Below are 21933 nucleotides of genomic sequence, written 5' to 3' on the forward strand. Positions count from 1 at the left end.
GAGAGGGTGGTAGATATAACCAGAGATAGTTGTTTAAGGGCAAATGACTGTGGGGCAGGCTGTTAGTCTTAGAGTGCCAAGCATTAAGCTTACAGATGCTCTGGATCTTGTAGCTAAATGACAATGTAGACAGACAGCTGAACAAGAAAATGACCATATTTTGATTCTAGAAACATTGCCATAGGTAGGTATTCAAATAGGAGCAATGTGCAGGGTGCGAGCCAGTTTTTTAGCATTACAGCAATGTTTAGTTCAGTTGTATGATGCCTCTCATGAAAAGCGACCAATGCATTTAATAAATGCTTTGTTTATAGCATTTATGACATTACCAGCACCACTTCACACAGTGATTCATAACAGTGATCCGTGCTTACATAACAGTGGGGGGGTGCAAATATTTGAAATTTCACAAATTGACTCATTAAATTCAAGAATTTACCATTCGAAGTAGTAGAATGCTTGAAGAAAAAAAAAAGAGTGCTATAAAGACGCGATCTAGAAGATCATGTGTGACGGACAAGCGCTGTCCGTCGTACATGCTCTTCTTTTAGTTTGCGTCCTTGTAGCGCTCTTTTCTTCAAGTATGTTAAAGCAACTCGCCCACATCAAGCTTCTGCTGCTAGTAGAATACTAATTTCTTTCCAATATATACAAGATAAAATACTTATTGAAGTCTTGAGGGAGACAGAACGATGAATGTGAGGACTGTTCTGAATTATTCTGCAATGGGATAGGTGCAGTTCTAGCATAGGGGCACCAGTTACTGAGTGAATGCTCTGGGTAGACAACCATTGCTGAATAACTTACAGTAATAAATAAGAATGGTTCGGTTATAGGTAGCCTACAACTATGAATTCATTCCAATTTATTATTTTGCCATTTTCATCATGTTTGCATTCCTTTAACTTAAGTGTGCAGTGCTATAGTATCATACCTCTCCTTTGGCAAACATAATACTGTATGCACACCTGGTAACATGCCGTTTCCTTATTTCATTACTGTCATTGCCTGGTTTCTCAGATAATTTAAGGCAGTTGTACACCATTTACAACATCCTCATTTAGACATTTGGAAAACTGTCCAGACGTCTAATTGTGAACAGTAATATAGGCATTGGTCAGTGTACACAAGTCTGACTTTCTTTTTTTTTACCAAACAGACTTCACGCAAATTTGATATTTCATGTACAAGGTACAGTGCTGCCATCTGCGATCTATATGTCAAGCTATAGGGTAATTAAACCTTACATACCCAAATGACTAAAAAGCAGGCACAATCATAATGAAGAAGCTTGTAACGAACAAAACCAGGCATAATTGTTTTCAACAAAATGGTTATTTGTAAGTCACACAGCCATGCTAAGCTCATCCAAAATATGGAAGGGGTTAAAACAGGCCTATAGTTCAGCGGTTGTGCCCTAACCTAATGTACTTGGCACAATGCACATGATAATAATTGCAAGCATATTCATTGCAGCAATATGTTTCCTATTAAAAAAAACTCGCATGTCTGGTTTGAGTGTTCCATCTAAATATGTAGCGGCTCATAATATATTACAGTGAAGTTAACTAATCCATAAAGTCTGCAGCTCACTTACCTAAAAATACATTCGACATTATAAGTGCTGTGACGAAGTACACCAAGCTGTCGATTGCCATCATGGTAATACAGTATCCCATGTTCATGGTGTCTCCTGGAATTGGGCTTTGCCACAGGTATTCCCATTGCACACCTAAGCCTTGTTCTTCAAATCTACTAATGTAGAGGCAGCCATAGCTAAATGATGTCGACATGGACAAACACTGAAAATATGAAAGAATTTATCAGTTCCTGTCGATGCCTTGAGATTGCCATGAAAATTACCATAGGACAAGACTAGGCACACCATTTCTATTAAGCGCAAAGTATACTGATTGCTTCAGAAAATAATATACCTTATGTGGTACATAATTTTATGGGGCTACTGAAAAAGTCTAGGCTGGACTTAGTTACACATTTTTCTTCTACACAATCAATGCATTAAGGAAAAGTATGATTTTATGTGTTAATATACATAATTTTCAAAGTTACAATGAAGAGTTATATATTCTTAATCTTTGATAAAATCTGCACACACTCTCAGCAAAGAATTAACTATATATATGTCGGTCTTCAAGGCTAGTGTGAATGTCCTCTTGCAAAAAGAAATTGCAGCAGATGTTCACACCATCACATGATGAAAACATTAAAGGCATAGTGTCCATTGTTACCTAATAGCAATATTAGTATTCAAAATATCAGTGCCCAGAACTGCAGACCAAAAGCAGGGCAATGTATGAAAATTATAAAAAGGTGTCAATCAGACTTGTGCCATGTTCTTGGCAGCCCAACCAAATGTCAACTGCCATACCAAGTGTATCTAAATATGCATTCTACTTAAAATTCTTGAGCAGTTTTCGATACAGAAGCTTTTAGCTAAAGGAATGCCCAATGTGTGAATGCGGATGAAATGTTGCAATAGAATAAACACTTGTCTATAATCTAGAAAACAAATGACAATCATAAATTTCATGGCAGCCCTATACTCTACTACCAAGGAAAACCATGTCTCGGAAGTGAGCAACACAAAACAACACAAAATTCATTTCGTGAAACAAGAACCTTCACAAACATTATATATATATATATATATATATATATATATATATATATATATATATATATATATATATATATATATGTGTGTGTGTGTGTGTGTGTGTGTCTGTGTGTGTGTGTGTGTGTGTGTTCACGTATGACTTCATTGAATTTCTATGAAGTAAAAAAAAAGATTACATAAGGTCACTTAAGCAGAACCTGGGTGCTTCACAACAAATTGCTTTTGTGGCTCATCAGTGTGACATGGTGCTATGAGCACCTCATTGTTATGGTGGAGCCATTGCCATGAAGGACGCTAAGGGTAGGTTATAGCCTCTCTGTAGCTGGGCAAAAAAAAAGCTTCCTCTGTTAATGGTGGTGCCAGTGTTCTGCTTTATAGCTACTTTAAACAGTGCAGTGCATCTCATATAGCAGGTGTAACTACAGTATGGTCAGAAGTGCTTCGATGGGGGCTAATTGGTGTGGCATGATTGTAAGGCATAAACACCAGCTTTTGTGTTTTCATATCAGCTTCTCTGTGTGCTCCATTTCAGAAGTGCAACCACACACCTTTCAATGTAGTATGGTCACACTGTTAACAAGATGGACTTGTGTTTGCTTCAATTAATATTGCTTTTGTGTACCAGTGCCATGGACTCACCAGCTGGTGCCCTTTAGGGTCACTTTTACTGCATGCAGTTACAATATAGAACAGAGAACCCAGATTTGTCGCAGTAGTGACATTAGGTTAAACAAAATATGCTCACACTAGAATTCATTTTTGTTATTAATGCTTTTTTCTGGTCAGGCAAAGAGTTTTCAGCAACCCTGTATGGAGCTTGTTGTATATAGGGCGTCCTAGCTAACCTTAGCCAAGCTGTTAAAGAAAATAAAGAAATTAACAAATGCACATCAAGATAAGATTTTAAGACGTAGTGTTTGGTATGAGACTCTGAAGACCGTACACCATGGGTCTTGTAATTATATCTGGTACTGTGTCTTTTAATCTTTCTTCTTTCAATAGCCTGGCTAGTGTTAGCTGGGACACATGTATACATGCATGTACATGCATGCACATACGCACATGCAATGCAAACATACATGCATGGAAGCACACACATGCACACACATGCACACATACACACCCACAAACAATATTTGTGCAGACGCTATACACAGATACTGTGTGTGTGCATACTTACTAGAAGGAGCTTTTGTTTTAGTGAAAAGGTTGCTTCCATAGATACAGCTATCACAAAGGGCAGGAAGCTGATCAAGTATCCCACTATTCCAGTCAGTGAAGCCACAGTAGCTGACTGGAAGAATATGCTGATCATGTAGCTGAGGAAAGAAGCAAACAATAATAGTATCAGCATGTGGCTTTTCTGCATGAAACCACTAGGAATGAAAGCACTTGGTTTGTATAGCACAATATTTAATTTCAAAGGCAGCATATGAAGATCACATTGCAAAATTAGGAATCTGAAACTCTCTTGAAAGAACAAGCATGAAGACATATACTAATACATGAAAAGCCAGCAGCCAGATATATTGATCCTTCTTTAACACAAATAAACAAGCAGAGAAAGAATTAAATCAAGTGTGCAAAATAAAAAAGAACATTTATAATTTATTTACGTAGGTGAAAATTAATATCGAAAAACTGCCGGTCTGCAAATATGCTGTGCACTGTGACAAGCCGTAAACAATATCCTGCCTAGCAGCACTACACATATTTGCTTGCCTGTTTTGCTGCTGCTATTCTCTCTCTTAATTAAATTTAGTACACAAATAACTTTGTTGTTAACTCACTCTTCTCTCACTTCTCTCTGTTGCTACCTTGCCTACTAGACATTAAAAAAAGAAACTTAATTTTTTTTCAGACTTCATATTTGATAGACAGGCTTGCAGCAAGCAGCAGCACAACTTACCAAAACATGAGCACTGAGAGTGCGAAGGTTCCATAGAAAATGAAGAGGAGGAGAGGATTGCTGTATGGTAAAATGCCTCCATAGCACAAGATGACAGTTGTGCATGCGACAATGCCAATGGAAATAGATATGCTGATCAGGAACCACGCACTCCAGTCAATCCATGGTTTCAGGCCCATAACCTGCATAATCTGGTGCAAGACAAGGGGAACTACATGATAATCTAAACAAACAGATTTAAGCAAATACAACTCCCAACAGCGCAAGACAAGTGTGCACCCTTTTATTAAGAAGTTAACGCTAGCCAACCCTTGACAGTAACAGCCAGAAGGCCTTTACTTTTTTTGTGTAAGGGCATACATCCATCAAATATCGCAGGACAGATGCCCATGCATTAGTCAGCATGGATTACTTACAAAACTATTTCATTCTCAGCTACATTGTAGGTGCCACCAACATTAAGCAACACGGTTGATGGCCACTCACTGTATGTAAATTGATATAGCCTATGACATGCACAAAATAAAATCTATATAACCACTTATAAAATGCATTGGAGTTTCTAATTCTAGCATTCATAGAACTAAAGAACCTGATCATCATCATCAGCTTATCATTATATCTGGAATGCGTTGAAAACAGCTACCAAACTGCTCAAACAGTTATGCCAGGGCAAGATGATTTTGGCCTTGGCTTGTTGCAGTCTCCATGCAGCCAAGATTTAAGTCTGTCTAGTTTTATAAATGTTCAGTGGTAAAAAAACCATATCTCAAAGAAAAAATAATGTGAGCATGACACTTCTATTTAATATTTGGGTAACGACACACTCATATGTTGTGCTAGAAGTCAAGCATGCAGGAAAGGTGCCAAACCAATACGTGGTTCTGTAGCCCACGGAGTATGCATGGTAATGGCAGTCATTTAGGTATTGAGCTGTATGACATTAAACATACAATCATGGAAATGTGCTTGCGCTATCTGTAATGAGATCAGCTCATATCAGCATTGTTCATTTAGCCTGCTTTCACTACCTTTGGTGACTTGATGTCCTATTTTCGAGAATATACAACTATTCAAAAGCTAGGGTTTTGTCATCATATCCAATATGTGAGGTAATGCATTGTTTTACTAAGCTTATTTTTGCATAAAAATTATTCAGAAATTGGTAATGCTTAAATAACTAGTCATTGCAGATGTATATTGTTATTTGTGGTATCATCATAAATGTAGTAAACCATGCAATACATGTATATAAATAGTAAGCTAAGCTGTAGTCTTAAGCAATGTTCAAGGAGAGATGTACAATGCAGTGTACATACTGTGATTCTGAAATTGTAATTAGAAAGCCCTCCTTGAACACAGGACATGTGTGCAACATTACCAGTAATGAATTAGGCTTGTATGTATAATTAGCTTTCTTTTTCTTATGCATGAATTAGGATTTCCAGTGTGTAATCAAGATAACATCTTTTGAGTGGTTGAATGAACATAAAGGATTACTTTATGTGCAACATGCGTGCATGAGGTACAACACCTAATTGTTAGTATGTACTGTTTCTTCATCAGGTTAGTCTAAAAGTTGCCGTTTGGTGTAGCACCGAGGTAAATGTGTATCTATAATGTACTTGATGCCACAAAGCCTGGCATAAACACTTACTTCTTCTAAGTGCAATTCTTTTGGCAGAACCCTTTCTCGCACAAAGAAAGCCACCAGGAAAATCCAGGCTAATGTGAATACCAGTGGTAACATCGCCTTGATGTAATATCCCACTCTGCAAAAATGAAAGTATTTGGCTGAGCCCCATTTGACAAAAACAACAGAAAAATATCTCTCATTAAAAATTTATTAATAGAAATAAAAGTATAAATATACTCTAACTGCATTGAAATTCCGCAAGAATATCTTAGAAAATACTATGTTTCACTTTCAACATGATATAGGGAAACTTGAGAGTTCAACTTGTATAAAAATAGTTCATTCTAAAAATTTTAATATTCTACCACAGTAGTTTCTGGAACTGACGTTAAGTGCTCCTGTGTTATCCACGTTGCACATTTGATTAATAATTTAGTTACACAGAACTCAATTAAGCATGAAATTATTTATTGTTTTCTCATTGCAGCATTAAATTTTTCAGTATTTTTGTAGCAATCGTTGCAGCCATCATTCGAATCTAGATGATTTTATCCATCTAATGCTGTTCGATTGTTATATCCCTCATGGTTATAATCTCCTAGATGAATAAAGATACATAGCTTTATCTTTCCAAGAGCATTGTGAACTAAATCATTAATATGTTGGTTGCTTACGAATCCTTTATGTAGCAGGGATAAGGGAACTGTTGCAGGTAGCTTGGAGGGTAGTCAAATGACTTTCCCACGTGCATCTTGGTGATCGCCATGTCTATGAGCTCCTGAAAGTGTGCAAAGCCTCGTAGGTATCGCATGTCATCCAAAAAGTCATCATTTGCACCTGGTTGCCAGAACCTGGGGTAAAAGAAATAGACAGTGCCATTTGATGTCATGTCTATAACTATAGCATGAGACTATTGCCTTGTTTAAACGTTCCGCACTAAATGAGTAGATGTGGATTTGAAAAAGGCTTTGTAACATTTTTCAATAGAATACTTAATGAGTAGTATACGATGTATGTAGTGTACCTTTCCATCTGTGTGCACATATTAAATAACAACAACAAGCAGCTTGTAGGTAAGTGCATGCTTCTTTCCACCTTTCATTTCCTGCTACTCAACAAGTATTTTTTTTGTATTTTTAAATGAAAGAATAGAAGTGAAAACTCATATGTAGGTTTCTTATGAAAGCAGCATGCATCTAAAACATAGAATTTGTAAATTATTCGGAAAGTGTTAACATATATATTATACTCAAGCTAGAATTTATTTGCATTCATTTCTAATACTTTTGAGTGGAACGCATGCTTAGGGATCTTTTTAATACTTCAGGAGCAGAAGAAATTTGCTCAAACCTGGATTTAACAGTTTTTGTTAAAGGCACGTTGTCGATGTCCATTCTTATCTTATATTGAACATCTGGAGGCAGCAACGATTTCACCATGGATCCATTCTCCAGGCGTAGGCCCATATTTGTATCCAGGTTGAGGAAGACGACAGCTGTGCACAAAACAAAATTTACTGTCAACTCAATATGCTTTTAATTGTGGTCGTTATTAGTTATTAAAATATCCCACAGAAACGTTCTAGGTATTCTTGGCACTTCCCTGAAAAATACCTGTCCACCATGGTCCACCACACATTGAAAATCATGAAAAATTTGGTTCAAATTTCAAGCCAAAGTCAATTTCTGACTGTGCTTAATATATATTTATTTCTGACTCATAACTTCAGAGAGGTGTAAATTATCAAATCTCCTTCTGTGCAAACATAAAAGCAATAGTTAAAGGCACTGTTATTTGGAATGTTGTTTATAAGTGGTGTGGGACAAGCAGCACTGACTGATGTTGAGCAGCATTGCAGCAAGTTCAGTTATAGCTGTACCTAAGGTCAAAGTGTGCATTGTTGCCACAAAAATATCATCACATGTGCAACTTGACATTCGTAGCTGAAGGCAAGGTTGTCCAGGATAAAAAAATAAAAACTAAACTAATAAAGAACAGGAAGTGAACATGCAACTTGCCTAGTATAAACTCTCTTCGGGCACCAAGATGCATGGCAGCCTTCACCAGGTCTTCTTCAGTGTTATGCTGCTTGAACCTATCAAGCTCAAAACACTGAGAGATACTTCCTACAAGCTGCACAAGGTCAAGCAATCCTCCAAGGTCGCCGAATTCATGACGCACTTCCTTAACGTTGAGGTCCGTGAGAAAAGCATACACATCATCGCCAAGCATGTCCTTGGCAAGGGGCTGTAGACTCTTCGATGCAATCAGCTCCTGCAGTAATTTACTTCGATTGTCTTTCAAATTATCCTCACATCTGTTATATATGTGTTTGAATTCACTATATAATTTATAAACAATTTGTTTTGTTGCTGCTGCTACTGTTGCCATTTACACTTGTGCAGAAATATTAACAAAGTTGGGCTGTCTAATCAAGCTGCTAAAAAGCAAAATACATTTGGTACGACTTAAGTAATACATGTACGAGGGCGGAGCATAGATGCATGGAACGCTCACAGAAAGCATGGCACTGTTAATGACAACATTTCGCGACCTTACAGGCATGTGGGCAATGTATAAGCTAAACTGTTCACGCACACGCACGCAAAAGCGTAGATTGTAAACCCTGAGTAGAGCTCACTATATGTAGAATGCATCGGGTGAAATGTAAAGAAAGTACAATCTTTATAGATTTTTACCTTTAATTTTGTCACTGGTCCATTTTCTTTTGTCAGAAATTTCAGCCCAATTGTTCCCTCGCTCCACACATGAAGAGCGTCGATGATAAAAGACATGGACTCGAACGTCTTGTTCACCTGCAAACATCGTTCGAGTATTGGGCAAATAACGTTTCAAAGGCAAAATGGGAAGTCGAGATGGCGATAAAATTGTACCACTAATTCCACGAATGAGCATCAAACTGTTACGCGTCAAAGAGAAAAAAAAAAGCGAAAACGTACCTATTCTTAGCTTTAGGAACAGGTAAGGGAATAAAGTGCTCCTAAACTTTTCGAATTATAACTTGGTTAAGGTTACAAATGGATTTAATGAATACTGTAGGCTGGCACAAATTGGAAGGGGAAAGCATTGTAAGAAAGGAATAAAATTTGTACAGGTGGCAAGAAGGCAGACGCCTAGGGTATCCATGTTCAACAACTTTATAAGCTTCTCACCGTTGCTTCTTCCACATTTTCCAAGTTCTGCGTTGTAAACACTGTTGGCGTTAACCACGACAGAAGACCGAGGGAAAGATGGAAGCGGGCCTTGCCTCGAATTCATCGAGATATCCTTGAAAGGGTACTCCTTTGCATATACACTAATTATGCAAAGGAGCCAGCTTTACAGGTGCGCAAGCAAGAACGCGTCAAATAAAGAGAACTTTCTAGACTTGTCTTGCTAGTACATTTTTATACTGAAACTGAGGAAATGCCGTTTTTACCGAGATGAGACGCAGAGTGAGCGATAAAATAATAAAGAAAGAATTCCGATAGACTTGCGCGACCACGTAGAATCGAACTTCAATCTCTTATCGAAGCTGCTGTAAAGGGAGCGGCGTCCCCAAGCCCCGTTACCTACACCGTGCAATGACACAAGTAATTCATTAAAGAGCTTTCATATTTTCACACGGATCACATAATTAAGTCGTACTTTCCACCTGCGCAACACCCTCATTCCCCACCCGCGTTCCTTCAATTTTTCAGCGCGCTATGCATTCGTATTTCTCATAGGTGTGCGCAGTTTCATATGCTGCAATTTCGTTGCGCTGCTAAGCCGCGAGGGCGCGGGATCAAAGTCCGATCGCGGCGGCCGCATTTAGATGGGGACGAAATGCAAGAACACACGTGTACCGTGCGTTTGGTGCACGTAAAAGAACCCCAGGTGGTCGAAATTAATCCGTAGTCCCCCTACGACGACGTGCCTCATAATCAAATTGTGGTTTTGGCACGCAAAATGCCAGAATATAATTTTAATGTGATGTTTTAATAAATATCTTGCAATTTAGGCGTTGGCGCTTTCGGAATTCACGCTTAAGCTCTCGGGCGTTTCTGACTGAGCTTCTGGCGCTGATGCCTTAGGCTTTTAAGTTTGCGTTTTTGGGCGCATGTGGCTGCGTAAAAAGTTCGCTCTAAATAGAGGAGCAAACTGTGCTTTTCCCTTTCATTCTACGAAAGAATGTTGCTGCGGCATAGTCGGCTTTATTTACGTAGCGTGACACGTGTCCTGGTTTCTTCAACCCTCAGTAGTGCGTCTGTAAACCCTATGTAAAGCCCCCTTCCCAAAGAAAAAGAAGAAAAAGAAAGAAAAAAAAACTTGTTGCCATGGCGATATTAAAGTAACACAAGAAATACACTTTCAAGAAATGAATCTACCACGCAGATGTTTTTCGCCTTCTAGCATTAATAGTGGCCTTAAAGGAAGGCCCTTTATTCGTCCCAATAAGTTAGGGAATAGACCAGAGGTAAAAAGCTACAAGAAAGCAGCTCGAGGACATCTGGGTCCCAGAAAACAAGTGAGAACATACATCGTACAGCAGCGGCACGCAAAAGCTATCAATGTCAACATGTAACGAAGTAACAACACAAAGCAACACAACAAAGTAACAATTCAGCCATCAAGAGTGAATGACGAAGCCGTAACAGGGCGTAATACTTACTTTCTAGGGTAAAATATAAGAACCTCGTCATATGCGTTGTCTCTGCCCTGCATTTGTCATAATTTTTTAAGCAGCGGCCCCAAGAGAAAGCTCCTCTGACTGACACTGGTCGATACAACGGCAGAGATACTGCCCAGAAGAAATCGGCTACTGCCCAGTTGGCTTGCAACTGGGACCAGTTGGATTACCAGTTAAATATTTTCACCTGGGCATGCTGCGGGCAGGGTAGTTCGCCTTCTCGTACCACGGACTTGCAACCTTTCATTTGCTTCTATTTTTGGCTACTATTGAACCATTTTTTAAACTTCTCACGGTAGACTCTTCCCTGGACAACGCTTTACAACTTCTGGCGTATATGTAAAACATTTCTTAGGGGCACTGGTGAGGGGACATTTAAGGCGTTTAACTCACGCATATGACGGCCATCATCAAAACATGCGAAAAAGAGAAGCCTAGGTGTCGTACCTCTTGCATGATTTGGAAAGCAGCTGGCGATCTCGGCGCATACAGTATCTGGCCGCGCAGAATGGGCTTGAGAAATCCCCAGATGATGGGGCCGCCGGACATCCTCATCACTTGTTCATAGCCACGACGACAAAACTTGCCTGTCGACAAAGTGAACGTGTTACGCGCATGGTGGTGAACCACTTACAAGGTCTCGCGGACGAATTGGCTTGTGCTAGCCTTCGGTCATATTTGCGCGGCTGCTACTATACTTTATCGCGTAACAGAGAGTGACATGCATAACGTGAACACATAAAACGTAACTAATCGTAACGTTCTTTTTACTACGAAAAGTGACAAAAATATCCATACATCCAAAACCACGTTTTAGTGAGTTTCCTATTCCGGTAAGAGTCCTTTTGAAGACCCAAACAGGTGCGCATTTTCTTTTCTTTCGTTCAATTTCTTTAGTTCTTTATTTTGCTGCGTGATGCCTAAAGCTAGGCATACGTTCATTTACGTCTTCTGAAAAGCAATCGTACATATTTCTGGGAAATGTCACAAACTATTTGAAATGGCTGCGTATTAATGCGACCCACGAGTTTCAACACGGCATGTAACTTATGTTAAAACGTGGGATACTATTTGCAATTAAGTCATATATGATGCCAAAAATTACAATTATGTTCCAAGTTTACGAATGTTCCTATCATAAATTTTGTTCAGGTATACAACTTACTCGAATATACATGCAGGGATTATCGCTAAGTGCTGAGCTTTTAAATATCTATTTCTCTTTCACTTTACTGCGTTCTCAAAGGAATACTCCATGCTAATAAATAACAAATGCTCTTACTGGGCAGTTCTTCTATTTCCTGCACGTCAAGTGTCGGCTCGCGAGACGAAGGTTCTAGGAGATAAAATTGGTCTTCAAGTGCTTTGAGGGGTGAACCACAAAGCAGCTGGCCCACGAGGCTCAGCGCAGCTGGACCTGTAAGTGATTCCGAAGGAAAATTGGTAGCATTAAGACAGAAAACAACGACTACAACAACAACAACGACAACACTGATGCCGCGGAGTAGGCTAATAGACAAGCAAGTTTGTCTTTTTTGTGTGTGTTGTGAATCCATAATTAGCAGCAAGCTTATGGAAGCAAGATTTTCCTGTAACCTAATCGCTAAAAAAAGCTGCAGAAAAAGCTACTTTGTTCGCGGACATTTTCTTTTCCTATTTACGAACTTGCTTGCTTCGTAGCGCCCATCAACGATTATGTAGGAGGTAAGGTTCCTTTTCATAATGCTCGTACCGGTGGCGTAGCAACAGGGGGGGCCGGGGGGCCGTGGGCCCCGGGTGCAAGGGGCTAGGGGGGGGGGGGGGTGTCATATACGCCTGAAGACACCCCTCTTTCCACCGGCTTGACTGGGCGCAAATTGCTAAGAATGTTCCGGTATCCAGTAGCCCGAGCTCATGCACCCAATGCGTTGCGCCGCAGAATTGTCGGCTTAAGCTCTATCAACACCCCACGAAATAATTGCACGAATGTGCGGGCTAACAAATTTAATTCGCGAAATGGTCGCTAAACTATTCGCCTTAGCGGAACGTTTCATGTGGGGTGCGCTCGTGCTGTGCGTTCATGCTGTGCGTTCATGCTGGGAGCAGCTAGGAGTCGCGAAACATACAGTGAGGCGTTGTAAGGCGTCGGGGCTCTTGGGTCCCTCTTCCGTTCTTAACGCGCAGCGAAGACGAACAAAGACAGCAGCAAGAGGGCGTTCAACCAGCGCGCCTGGCGCTCGCGTTTACGGCGAAGCGTTCGTTGAGAGCGACGTTGCCTAAGTGGGGCCGTCAAAAGATGCGTCTGGATCGCCTTCAGACTCGGTTCGGCCAAAGAGTTTGGAGGCGTATGACTCGACAGGCTGTAGTCGCGGGCCCGGCGCGATGTCCTGCTCGCTTTTACTTCCCCTCTCCCGCTCGCTCCGAGAAGCCGCTGCGAAACCTGCCGTTATGTTTCACGCTTTTCTTCTTACCGACGAAAGTTTCAGAAAACTGTTGTTGTGTGGCTTCATGTCACAAGTACAGTGTCTGTATCAGCTGCACAGAGTTTTATAAAAAAAAAGGTGAATTTTGTAAGGATATTTCCCGATCGAGATTCTATGAAGTTATGTCTTTTTCGGATTACTAGGAACTCGGTAGCGCGAAAAATATGGCAGATAAGTAATAACCATATCCTTAATAATCCCGTAATTAGTACTTATAGAGGAAGCACTTCCATTCGAGAATTAGGGACTCAAAGTCATATTGTTAACTCAACAAAAACGTCTTAAACAAAATCATTTTCGGTGCTACAACCTACAGTACTTTGGCACTGCGGGCGGCGCCCAGTATATAGCAGCAGCGAAATAAATCTGAAGTAGTGGACCAGTGACGTTGATAACATAATCCTCTCCATTGCGAGTGCAGACCAAAATTAGTGCAAGCTTTCGCTGGCACGGGCTTCATCGCGCCCTTTTCTTTCTTTTCTTTATGGTGACGCCAAGAATCGACGCAACGCATGCTCTGTTCTGTTCCCAATCTTGCTGTGGTACCGCAGCTCGGATAATCACGTTTGTCCGTATGTCAGAAAATGAAAACAAGGCTTTATTGATAAGAATGAAGAGAACTCGTAATTGTCATAGCATTGGCGCCCGCGCAGCGGGGAAGCAGGTAGCGTTTTCTAATAGGGTGGGGAGACCAGCGTCACTGACAAACAATTTAATTTTCGTTTTCGTTCAGCGCTGCCCACAGACGAAATACTGCGTGCCATAGTACCTACGAAGATTTTTGTGAAGTTGTTGTTGGGCAAGATATGAATGTCGGGCTTCAGTTTTGCAAATGCAATATTGCCGCTAAAATTGGTAATTAAAACTTTATTATAAATATATTTTTGTTACTTGTGACGTGAGTCATGTTTTCCACGATGCCGCATTTGTATTGGCTGCCAAGCCTTACAGTCTGACCCAAGATGTGCACATCGGCTTATCACACGTTATCAGTGCAGCACCCTGTGTTATTTGCTGCAGGAAAAATAGCGTGTATATCTGCTGCATTCGTGATCTCTCGGAAAGAAAGCGAAGGAGAGGGGGACCCGGGGAACGTGCGCCGTATCCAAGGCGGCTGTACTGGTTCTGAAACCCGGAAATTGTCGATATCTTCGCCTTCCTCGACTACATCAAGGGGGGGGTGACAGAAGACCTATGGGCCCCGGATGCCAGACGCCCTAGCTACGCCGCTGGCTCGTACCTACGTTGTTAATCGTTTGTATTCTAAGTGCTCGTTTAAAGACCACTACATTGGCAAAGTATGAAGTTGCTTAGCCGAACCGTGTCAGTTTTTAGTGGAACATCGAATACTCAAAATCAGGTGCGTGTTCTCATCTCGTAAATCACTTCAGTTATAAAACGACATATATGATAAACATTGCATACACTAATTGTCATATTTGGGCAGGGAACTGTAAAAAAGAAAAGAAAAGAGTGTGCATCATTAGGGCCTTTTCTTGTCCTCAAACAATAATCGACACCTATCTCACGCGCCCGGCACTGTCAGGTCATGAACGAAATGCACGTACCAGCGTGGCACAACACACTTGTCAGGAAAGTAGACAGCGAAGAGTGTTGAAGAAGGGAAACGCATGCAAAACAGATAATTGTTTGGGAACAAGCCCCAAAGCGCGTGAAATCTTAATATCTTGAGTTTGGAGGATATCCTTTCTCGTATTTATGCCCCACTTTCTGTTCAGCTGCTTTTCATGGAACTCAACATTTTTTGTTTGCACGTGCGATATATATATATATATATATATATATATATATATATATATATGTAATGTTTGCTGAAGGTTCTTCGAATAGATTTTTTTTCGGCTTCAGCAAATACGAAGACATCGCAGCACCTGCGCCTATTATGTTGTGGACGGTGTTGGAAGTGAGCAACCCGTTGGAACATCGATGTGACTCTAACACTGCGTGATACCTATGGTCGGCAGGTGGTACATGAAGTACTCCTCTGCCACAGGTTGAAAACTGCAACGTGAATCGCGCGTTTTGCGTAATATGGCGAACTATAGCTAGTTATTTACTTAGAGTATGCGTTGTGGAGGCCGTTCTCTTGCGTCTTCATTCACGTTACTTCTCTTTTCCGTTTTTGTTCAGTCATGCTATTTGTCCTTTCCGTTTGGATGTGTAACAAAAAACTGCAGGTACGGAAAAAAATATTGAAGCTGATCTGCTAATTTTGTAACGGCGTTATTTGATCTTTCCTTTATCATAACTTCCCTCCATATAAATATATACTGCAATGGTTGGCTATCGTACTTGTCAACACGCTGATGCCATCTTGAGTGATGTTGAGGTCAGACAGCGCTTTTGCGGTCTTTGGATCCAGAGCTTCAGAAAGAAGTGACAACTTTTCTCTTATCACTGGAACGACTTGCGGTGCCGTGCTAAGTGCTTTCAGGGCGGACATCACCACTTCCTTACTGAGATTCGATGCCCGCAGTACGCCATCAAATACAGCGTCTGCAAACTAAAAAAGAAAAAGAAACGGAACGAACAAATTAGTACTATGCTAAGAAAGTCACATTCTTCAGTTGAAACAAGTTTAAAACTCACATTTTTGATGAGCTTCGACATTGTGAGGTCGGGAAATGGCCGATATTCAATTTCTGAAGACAAGGCGGGAGTGCAAAGTGCCATGAAATCCTTGTTGCGAGGACCGGGAACACTTCGTTGGCTTTCGACGGCGTTGCAGATTGCAGTTGCCACGACGTTGTTAATGCTGTCATTCCTGGCGAGCTATTGACAGCAAAACAAAAGATGTTGTTATTAGCATCATGAAAAACGAGGCCAGTAGGTGCACGGATAACCACGCGGAGTTGTGCGCACTTTGTTTCAGGACAGTACAACTATTAGCAGACTTCTGTCAAAGCCGCATTTCTGCTGCTTCCTGTTCCCCTAGCGTCACGCAATATGATGTGGAAACTATAGGCGAAGCGAATTAAATATACTGGGATGAGGGATGCATTACGTCGCACAGAACCAATGTACTCGGGTACGGATACTGGCGCGCAATCTCGGACTTTTGTAAAGCTGCGCGTGGTTTGCTTTGAGTTGAAATGTATTTCTTCATTCTACAAGAAATTTGAAGACTCGCTTGTTTTTACCCTCATATAATACCTCTTGTGTAATAACCCTGCAAGGGTTCTTTAAGGAAATAAAAGCCAAATGAAAGTTCTATTGAAGTGTTTAACTGAGAAAGGGAGACTAAAGGCAATGAGTGCTTAACAAATGTCCCTGACCCCGCACACTAGCAGCAGTACAGCGTGTATACTACAATACAACATTCCTGCAGCACAAGCAATCTGCAATTAAAAGAAAAAAAGAAGAGAAAGGCGTAGTGTTTAAGTGTGCAGGCCAAATCTATCAACACTTTCGGCAGTAGTGCCAACAAAGTTATGCAGAACGAGGTGTCGGGGAGACGAATTTCCGGCCATTGTAGCACTTCAGAAGTTAAAAATTACGACATATAGATATCCACAGCTCCCGCCCCCCTTCTCCCTTTTTTTAAATTTTTTGGGGTTGTGAATACTTTTAGAAATTGGCAGCACGCTTTCTTCCTTCCAGTATTTTTTAGCACAATGCTCTGTGTTCAATACAAATAAAGATAGAGACTTGTTTTTTTTTTAAACCGGTAGCTTTCTTAAGCTGCTTCGCCCACTTTGCATGGACGTCGGCCGATTTCGTACAATAAAAACCGGAGCGTGTGACACGAACGAGGAGGAGAGTAAAGGACGGAGAGGGAAGGCGTTGACGCGGAGAAGCAGGAGGAGAGCAAGGCGTCCGATAATTGAAGCGCGTGCGGTTGACGTCACGCACTGGGTGAGGAGGAAACCAGGAGGAGGGCGCGCACCGGGTGCGAGCGCTTCACGACGTTCTGCGTAAGCGAGTACTTCAATGTTTGGCTGCACGTGACATAACCGACAAGTTTACGAAGATCTGTAGGAAGACGCAACGTCAACGCTCAGCTAAATCGGCTCAGCGGTGGAGCCAGGACGGCCTGCTGCCTTCCGCTGCTGGCATGAGCTTTGTGCGTACGTTCACAATGGGCTCACTAGCGTTCTCGCTGAGGTGCCATGGGTGCGCAGTGGCCTGAGTGGAACGGACAGTAAACACCAAGCTAACATTACCTAACATTTCCATGGGCGCTAAATACGCCGATGGTTTCCCGTCGGTCTCACCTCGTGCACCATCGAAGGGCGTAGAAGGGCGACGCCTGCCACGCCACCGGCGGCTGCGCTTCGCATTACGCCAGCGTTGTGAGACGCCTGGTAGCTGCCGGGGCGCTGTTTCTTCTGCACAGCAGCAGTTGCTTTGCGTGCTACGTCGCGTCATGTCGCTCTCGCGTCTAGTTAAAACATTGTGTGAGGAGTTCAACCGGAATGATATATACCTTGCTACGCTATCTATGGTTCGCCCTTCGGGCGAAGCCACAAGCTTGTTATTGTTTTTATGCCGTTCTCACCGCATTTTTTTTGCGCTACAGAAAGTCAATAAATAATTTTAGTAAACTCAGCGGCTCAGTGTTGTGCGGGAGATGATGAAAAGACGATGAGCATGTGGAGGTCCTCACCGTGTCGATGTCCAGAGGTTGCTTCAGCACTTTGTCAAGCTGGTCTTGGGGCAAGTTCAGCTCCCTTTTTATTATTTTCTTGGCCCTCTCCTTATCAGAAAATGTGTCCTGGACGGTGTCTGTACCACATAAAAAAATCAGATTATGTTCCACTCACGTTCCATGTCAACGTGAATGTCTTAGTACACTTGTTGAAAAATATACAGTAAACGGTCGTTATAACCATAATATATATAGATCACTTTATTGGCAATATCGCATTGTTCGAAGTGTTTCGCAGTCTCACTGCAGTGCATTTAATTAAGCCAGATTATTCAAAGTGCAGTTACAGTGAGCTAATTCGGTGACATCGGACACCGTTTAATACGAAGTGCGCAGCTGGAAATTCGCACCGGACCACTCGGTGTGGCATGCACGATGAATTTTTTTTTTTCCGTAAGGTTTATTCGTACCAACTTGGCGAGGCACAGAGTGCTAAGAAGGATCCTCCTACGCATGGAAGCAGCTTCTTGGGACTAACTGTATCACGTGATGATAAACCGACAGACTAGATAATTGCACGTGGGCATCAGCAGAATTTCGCCACTGTGATCTCGCCATTGTTGAGCGCGGCCTTGTTTCAATATAAGTTTTACGAGCTCCCGTGCCAATGGAGAGCTCAACCCGCGTTGGCTTGGCCCTTTTACAGCTTACCACAAAGTACATTTCCTCTCCCGACGATCTTGTTATAACGAGGGCGTTACTGTAATTTTTGTTTCACAGTGTATTTAACACTTTCATCACCACTTAAGTTGAACTTTATTTTAAAAAGAAAAAAAAAGAACGAGTCAACAGCGGTTGACATCGAAGAAAGACAATGTCTTCTTAGGCGCATTAGTGTACGATGTAGTTTCGATGTAGATTATGGGCCGACCTTCTAGGTCGGCCCATAATCACCATTGCACTATCTCCGGGATCGGTTCATAGTATTCGTAGAGTAAAGCCACACTTCCGGTTCCGGTTTTTGGCGCGCGCAGGGTGTGCGAGCGCATCTGGGTTTCGTTTCGGCTTTTTTGCCCTAATTACGGATTACTACTGCTCTGCACATAGCCCCGCACTAAGTTGGTGCGTATTTTTTGTTCCAAGCTTCATTTAGGCGCCTTTCTCGTTTTCTTGCGTGCACTCAAAGGCCGCAAATCGTCTAATTTGACGAGAGCAAAGTGACCAGATACCCAGGTCCCAAGACCCTTAAATCGATCTAGAGTCTCCAAAGAAGACCAATTCAATTTTTCAATTCAATATTTATTCACAACACACATACAATGTTGTGTTGAAGGCTCCCCTGGCAAGATAGCTGTAAGCTTACAGCTTGACGGCGGCCAGAGGGGCCAATGATCGGCAGCAGTGACAATGCATGAAGTGACATCAATAAATACCTATACCTACCTATACATATCATATAAGCAACAGTCACAACGATAAATGCATATACTATAAGCGGTACAATAATATATATATATATATATATATATATATATATATATATATATATATATACTATGCATATCAATATGTGAAAATACATGCACTACATACCAGACGCACTAATAACACATGCGCGTAATTTATAAGACGACATAAGTACGATTGATCAATAAAATTTATCAAATAAAAACATATTGCGCAATCGCCTTCGTCAAAACCCAACATGTTTATTTTCACACATTCATACGTCTTGGGTTTCCTTCATATTACTGCGCATGACTCTCCTAAGCCGTGAATTAATTTCCAAAGAAAGATTGTTAGCTGTCCGATAATTAAGAATGAAACAGAAAATCAGGCTTACATGTTAGGTGGAACAGGCCACTTTCGCCTAGTTTTTCGACGCCTCTGAGCCCTTGAGTAATCAGGTTGACGTACTCCTCAATAGAACCTCCAGGAAAAATCGCTTCTATTATCTCCTGCACTTTGTCCAAGCTGGAATAAATTTTTGTTTAACGCTTTACTAGAGAACTCTTGCCAAAGATCTGTGATGCGAGAGATGGACTTTGACTATACCTGCTTATAAGCTCCTTGAGGACGCTGTCGTCGAGTAACGTTATAACAGAGGACAGTGTGTCGGCCACGTTGTCGCCCGAAGTGTCAAGTGAAAGAGCTTTGGTCGACCGCAGGAGCTTGGACATGGCATCCCACAGCGTGGTCGCACCCTTCAGGATTTTGTCCAGCCACTTCGCTGCATAGAATGCCTTGTTCTGTGCTTCCATAACCTGCACGAATGCATCAGTAATCGAAGTGTTCATGGAAACCTAAATAATCACATCTCTGGCGATTCATCGCTTGAAATTACGTTTGACTGGTTATACTTTCCCAGAGAAACAGTGTTGCGACTCTCTACACCTTCGACATCTCAGCAAAAGCTACACACACACACACACACACACACACACACACACACACACACACACACACACACACACACACACACACACACACACACACACACACACACATATATATATATATATATATATATATATATATATATATATATATATATATATATATATATATATATATATATATAAACGCTATTTGAGTTAACGTAGTCAGATTTGTTGCATATCTGTTCTGCGGAAGCCCGCAAGGTGGTGGAATGTTCATGAAAGGGAAATTTTGCCATCCACCCGACTGTAGCACGAAGCTACGCTGAAGCCGCAGTTAACGAAACTCATTTCGAGCTCAAGCTTCGCGCTTGCTGTGAACATGGTACGTACTTACCTGTTTCGCAATACCAGATGCGTTGAACACAGACCGAGCAATTGCTTCCACAACATCAGTGTCGCACAGATCTTGTCCCCGCTGGGACTTGTACACGAGCAAACGCCTTTCCGCGCTGCTACAAAATGCCTCTTGAAACGATTCTTGCGAGAAGTTATGACGAACCACCTGCAAAGTAGTAAGCATAAATATTGCACTGCGCCAATGCAGAAAAGCAGCCCTGCCATATTAACGCACTTTTTTTTCAAGTAGATTTTAATTATATAGAATTTCAATGAACGTGTAAGGGTATACCTACCCAATTCAGATTTATGACAGCACTTTCGATCACGTCCTCCCATGAGCTGGCTCCTCCAGGCAATGTTTCGTTCAGCATGTTGATACTAATGATTTCTGATAACGTTGTATAAACTGCAAGGTAATAAAATTGTGCACCATTAAGAATGCCTACGAGTTGTGCAAGGCATGTTTTTTCCTTAATAAAACTAAAATACACAACTTCTTTGAACAAATGGACTAAGCCTCCACTTCGCCTAAGCCACACCATTGACAGACGCACTAAAATATCGCCGGATTTCTCACTTCAGTTTTACTTAAATTAGAGAATTAGGCAGCAGACATGTCCTATACATAGGGTGCTTCTTTTAGTCCCCCCCTCCCCTTTTTAAAAAAAAATGCCTGCACAGATAGCACAGCTCAGACCCTTGAGGTAAATATTCTATGAGGTGGCCATTACTTCTACGATAAATCAATATGCTTAATTGAATATTTAACATAACTACGCTATTTACTTCTTAATTAAGAACTTTCCGGCGCATATCGTTATCTATGAATTATAGCTAATGAGTTTGCGAGGCATATCGATCGACTTGGAACGAATTCTGAGGATATCACTGGTTTCGAGACATGTGCCGTCAGACTTGCGATAAAGATGCACTGTTGTTCCAGTTACATTTTTAAAATGAAAACGCTGTTTTATTCATTGAAGCACAATAGTAGGTTGAACGCCAATGCATTTCGTCGCGCACTATGCAAATTAATATCTTAAAACTGGCGTCATTCTGAGAACTTGTTCCAAGTAGATACATGCTTCGAGCTCATCAGCTACAACATCGTAAATTGCAATATGTGTCGTAAAGTAATTAATCAATCAGATAGTTAGTACAGGTTTACTAATTATTCAATTAAGCATTTTGATTTCTCGTTAAAGTAATGTCCGCCTCATCGAACAA

At 41.2% G+C, this 21933-nt stretch overlaps 1 protein-coding gene across 2 annotated transcripts in view; it reads right to left on the reverse strand.

Annotated features, from left to right (window-relative positions):
* Nucleotides 1–21933, reverse strand: part of LOC135903532 (uncharacterized) — a 195602-nt gene that overhangs the window by 31378 nt on the left and 142291 nt on the right. For both annotated transcript variants that reach the window (XM_065433839.2, XM_065433840.1), the window contains exons 42-58: nucleotides 21000–21112; nucleotides 20702–20869; nucleotides 19982–20190; nucleotides 19770–19900; nucleotides 17945–18063; nucleotides 15928–16110; nucleotides 15631–15841; nucleotides 12138–12272; nucleotides 11303–11442; nucleotides 8883–8999; nucleotides 8202–8457; nucleotides 7534–7678; nucleotides 6858–7034; nucleotides 6205–6319; nucleotides 4548–4738; nucleotides 3819–3957; nucleotides 1598–1802 (exon numbers count right to left, since the gene is read on the reverse strand). In XM_065433839.2, the coding sequence (XP_065289911.1) occupies nucleotides 1598–1802; nucleotides 3819–3957; nucleotides 4548–4738; nucleotides 6205–6319; nucleotides 6858–7034; nucleotides 7534–7678; nucleotides 8202–8457; nucleotides 8883–8999; nucleotides 11303–11442; nucleotides 12138–12272; nucleotides 15631–15841; nucleotides 15928–16110; nucleotides 17945–18063; nucleotides 19770–19900; nucleotides 19982–20190; nucleotides 20702–20869; nucleotides 21000–21112 (2754 nt within the window). The remainder of the gene's footprint in view (nucleotides 1–1597; nucleotides 1803–3818; nucleotides 3958–4547; nucleotides 4739–6204; nucleotides 6320–6857; nucleotides 7035–7533; nucleotides 7679–8201; nucleotides 8458–8882; nucleotides 9000–11302; nucleotides 11443–12137; nucleotides 12273–15630; nucleotides 15842–15927; nucleotides 16111–17944; nucleotides 18064–19769; nucleotides 19901–19981; nucleotides 20191–20701; nucleotides 20870–20999; nucleotides 21113–21933) is intronic.

The sequence above is a fragment of the Dermacentor albipictus genome, chromosome 1, assembly GCF_038994185.2.
Source record: "Dermacentor albipictus isolate Rhodes 1998 colony chromosome 1, USDA_Dalb.pri_finalv2, whole genome shotgun sequence".
NCBI classification, from domain to species: Eukaryota; Metazoa; Arthropoda; class Arachnida; order Ixodida; family Ixodidae; genus Dermacentor; species Dermacentor albipictus.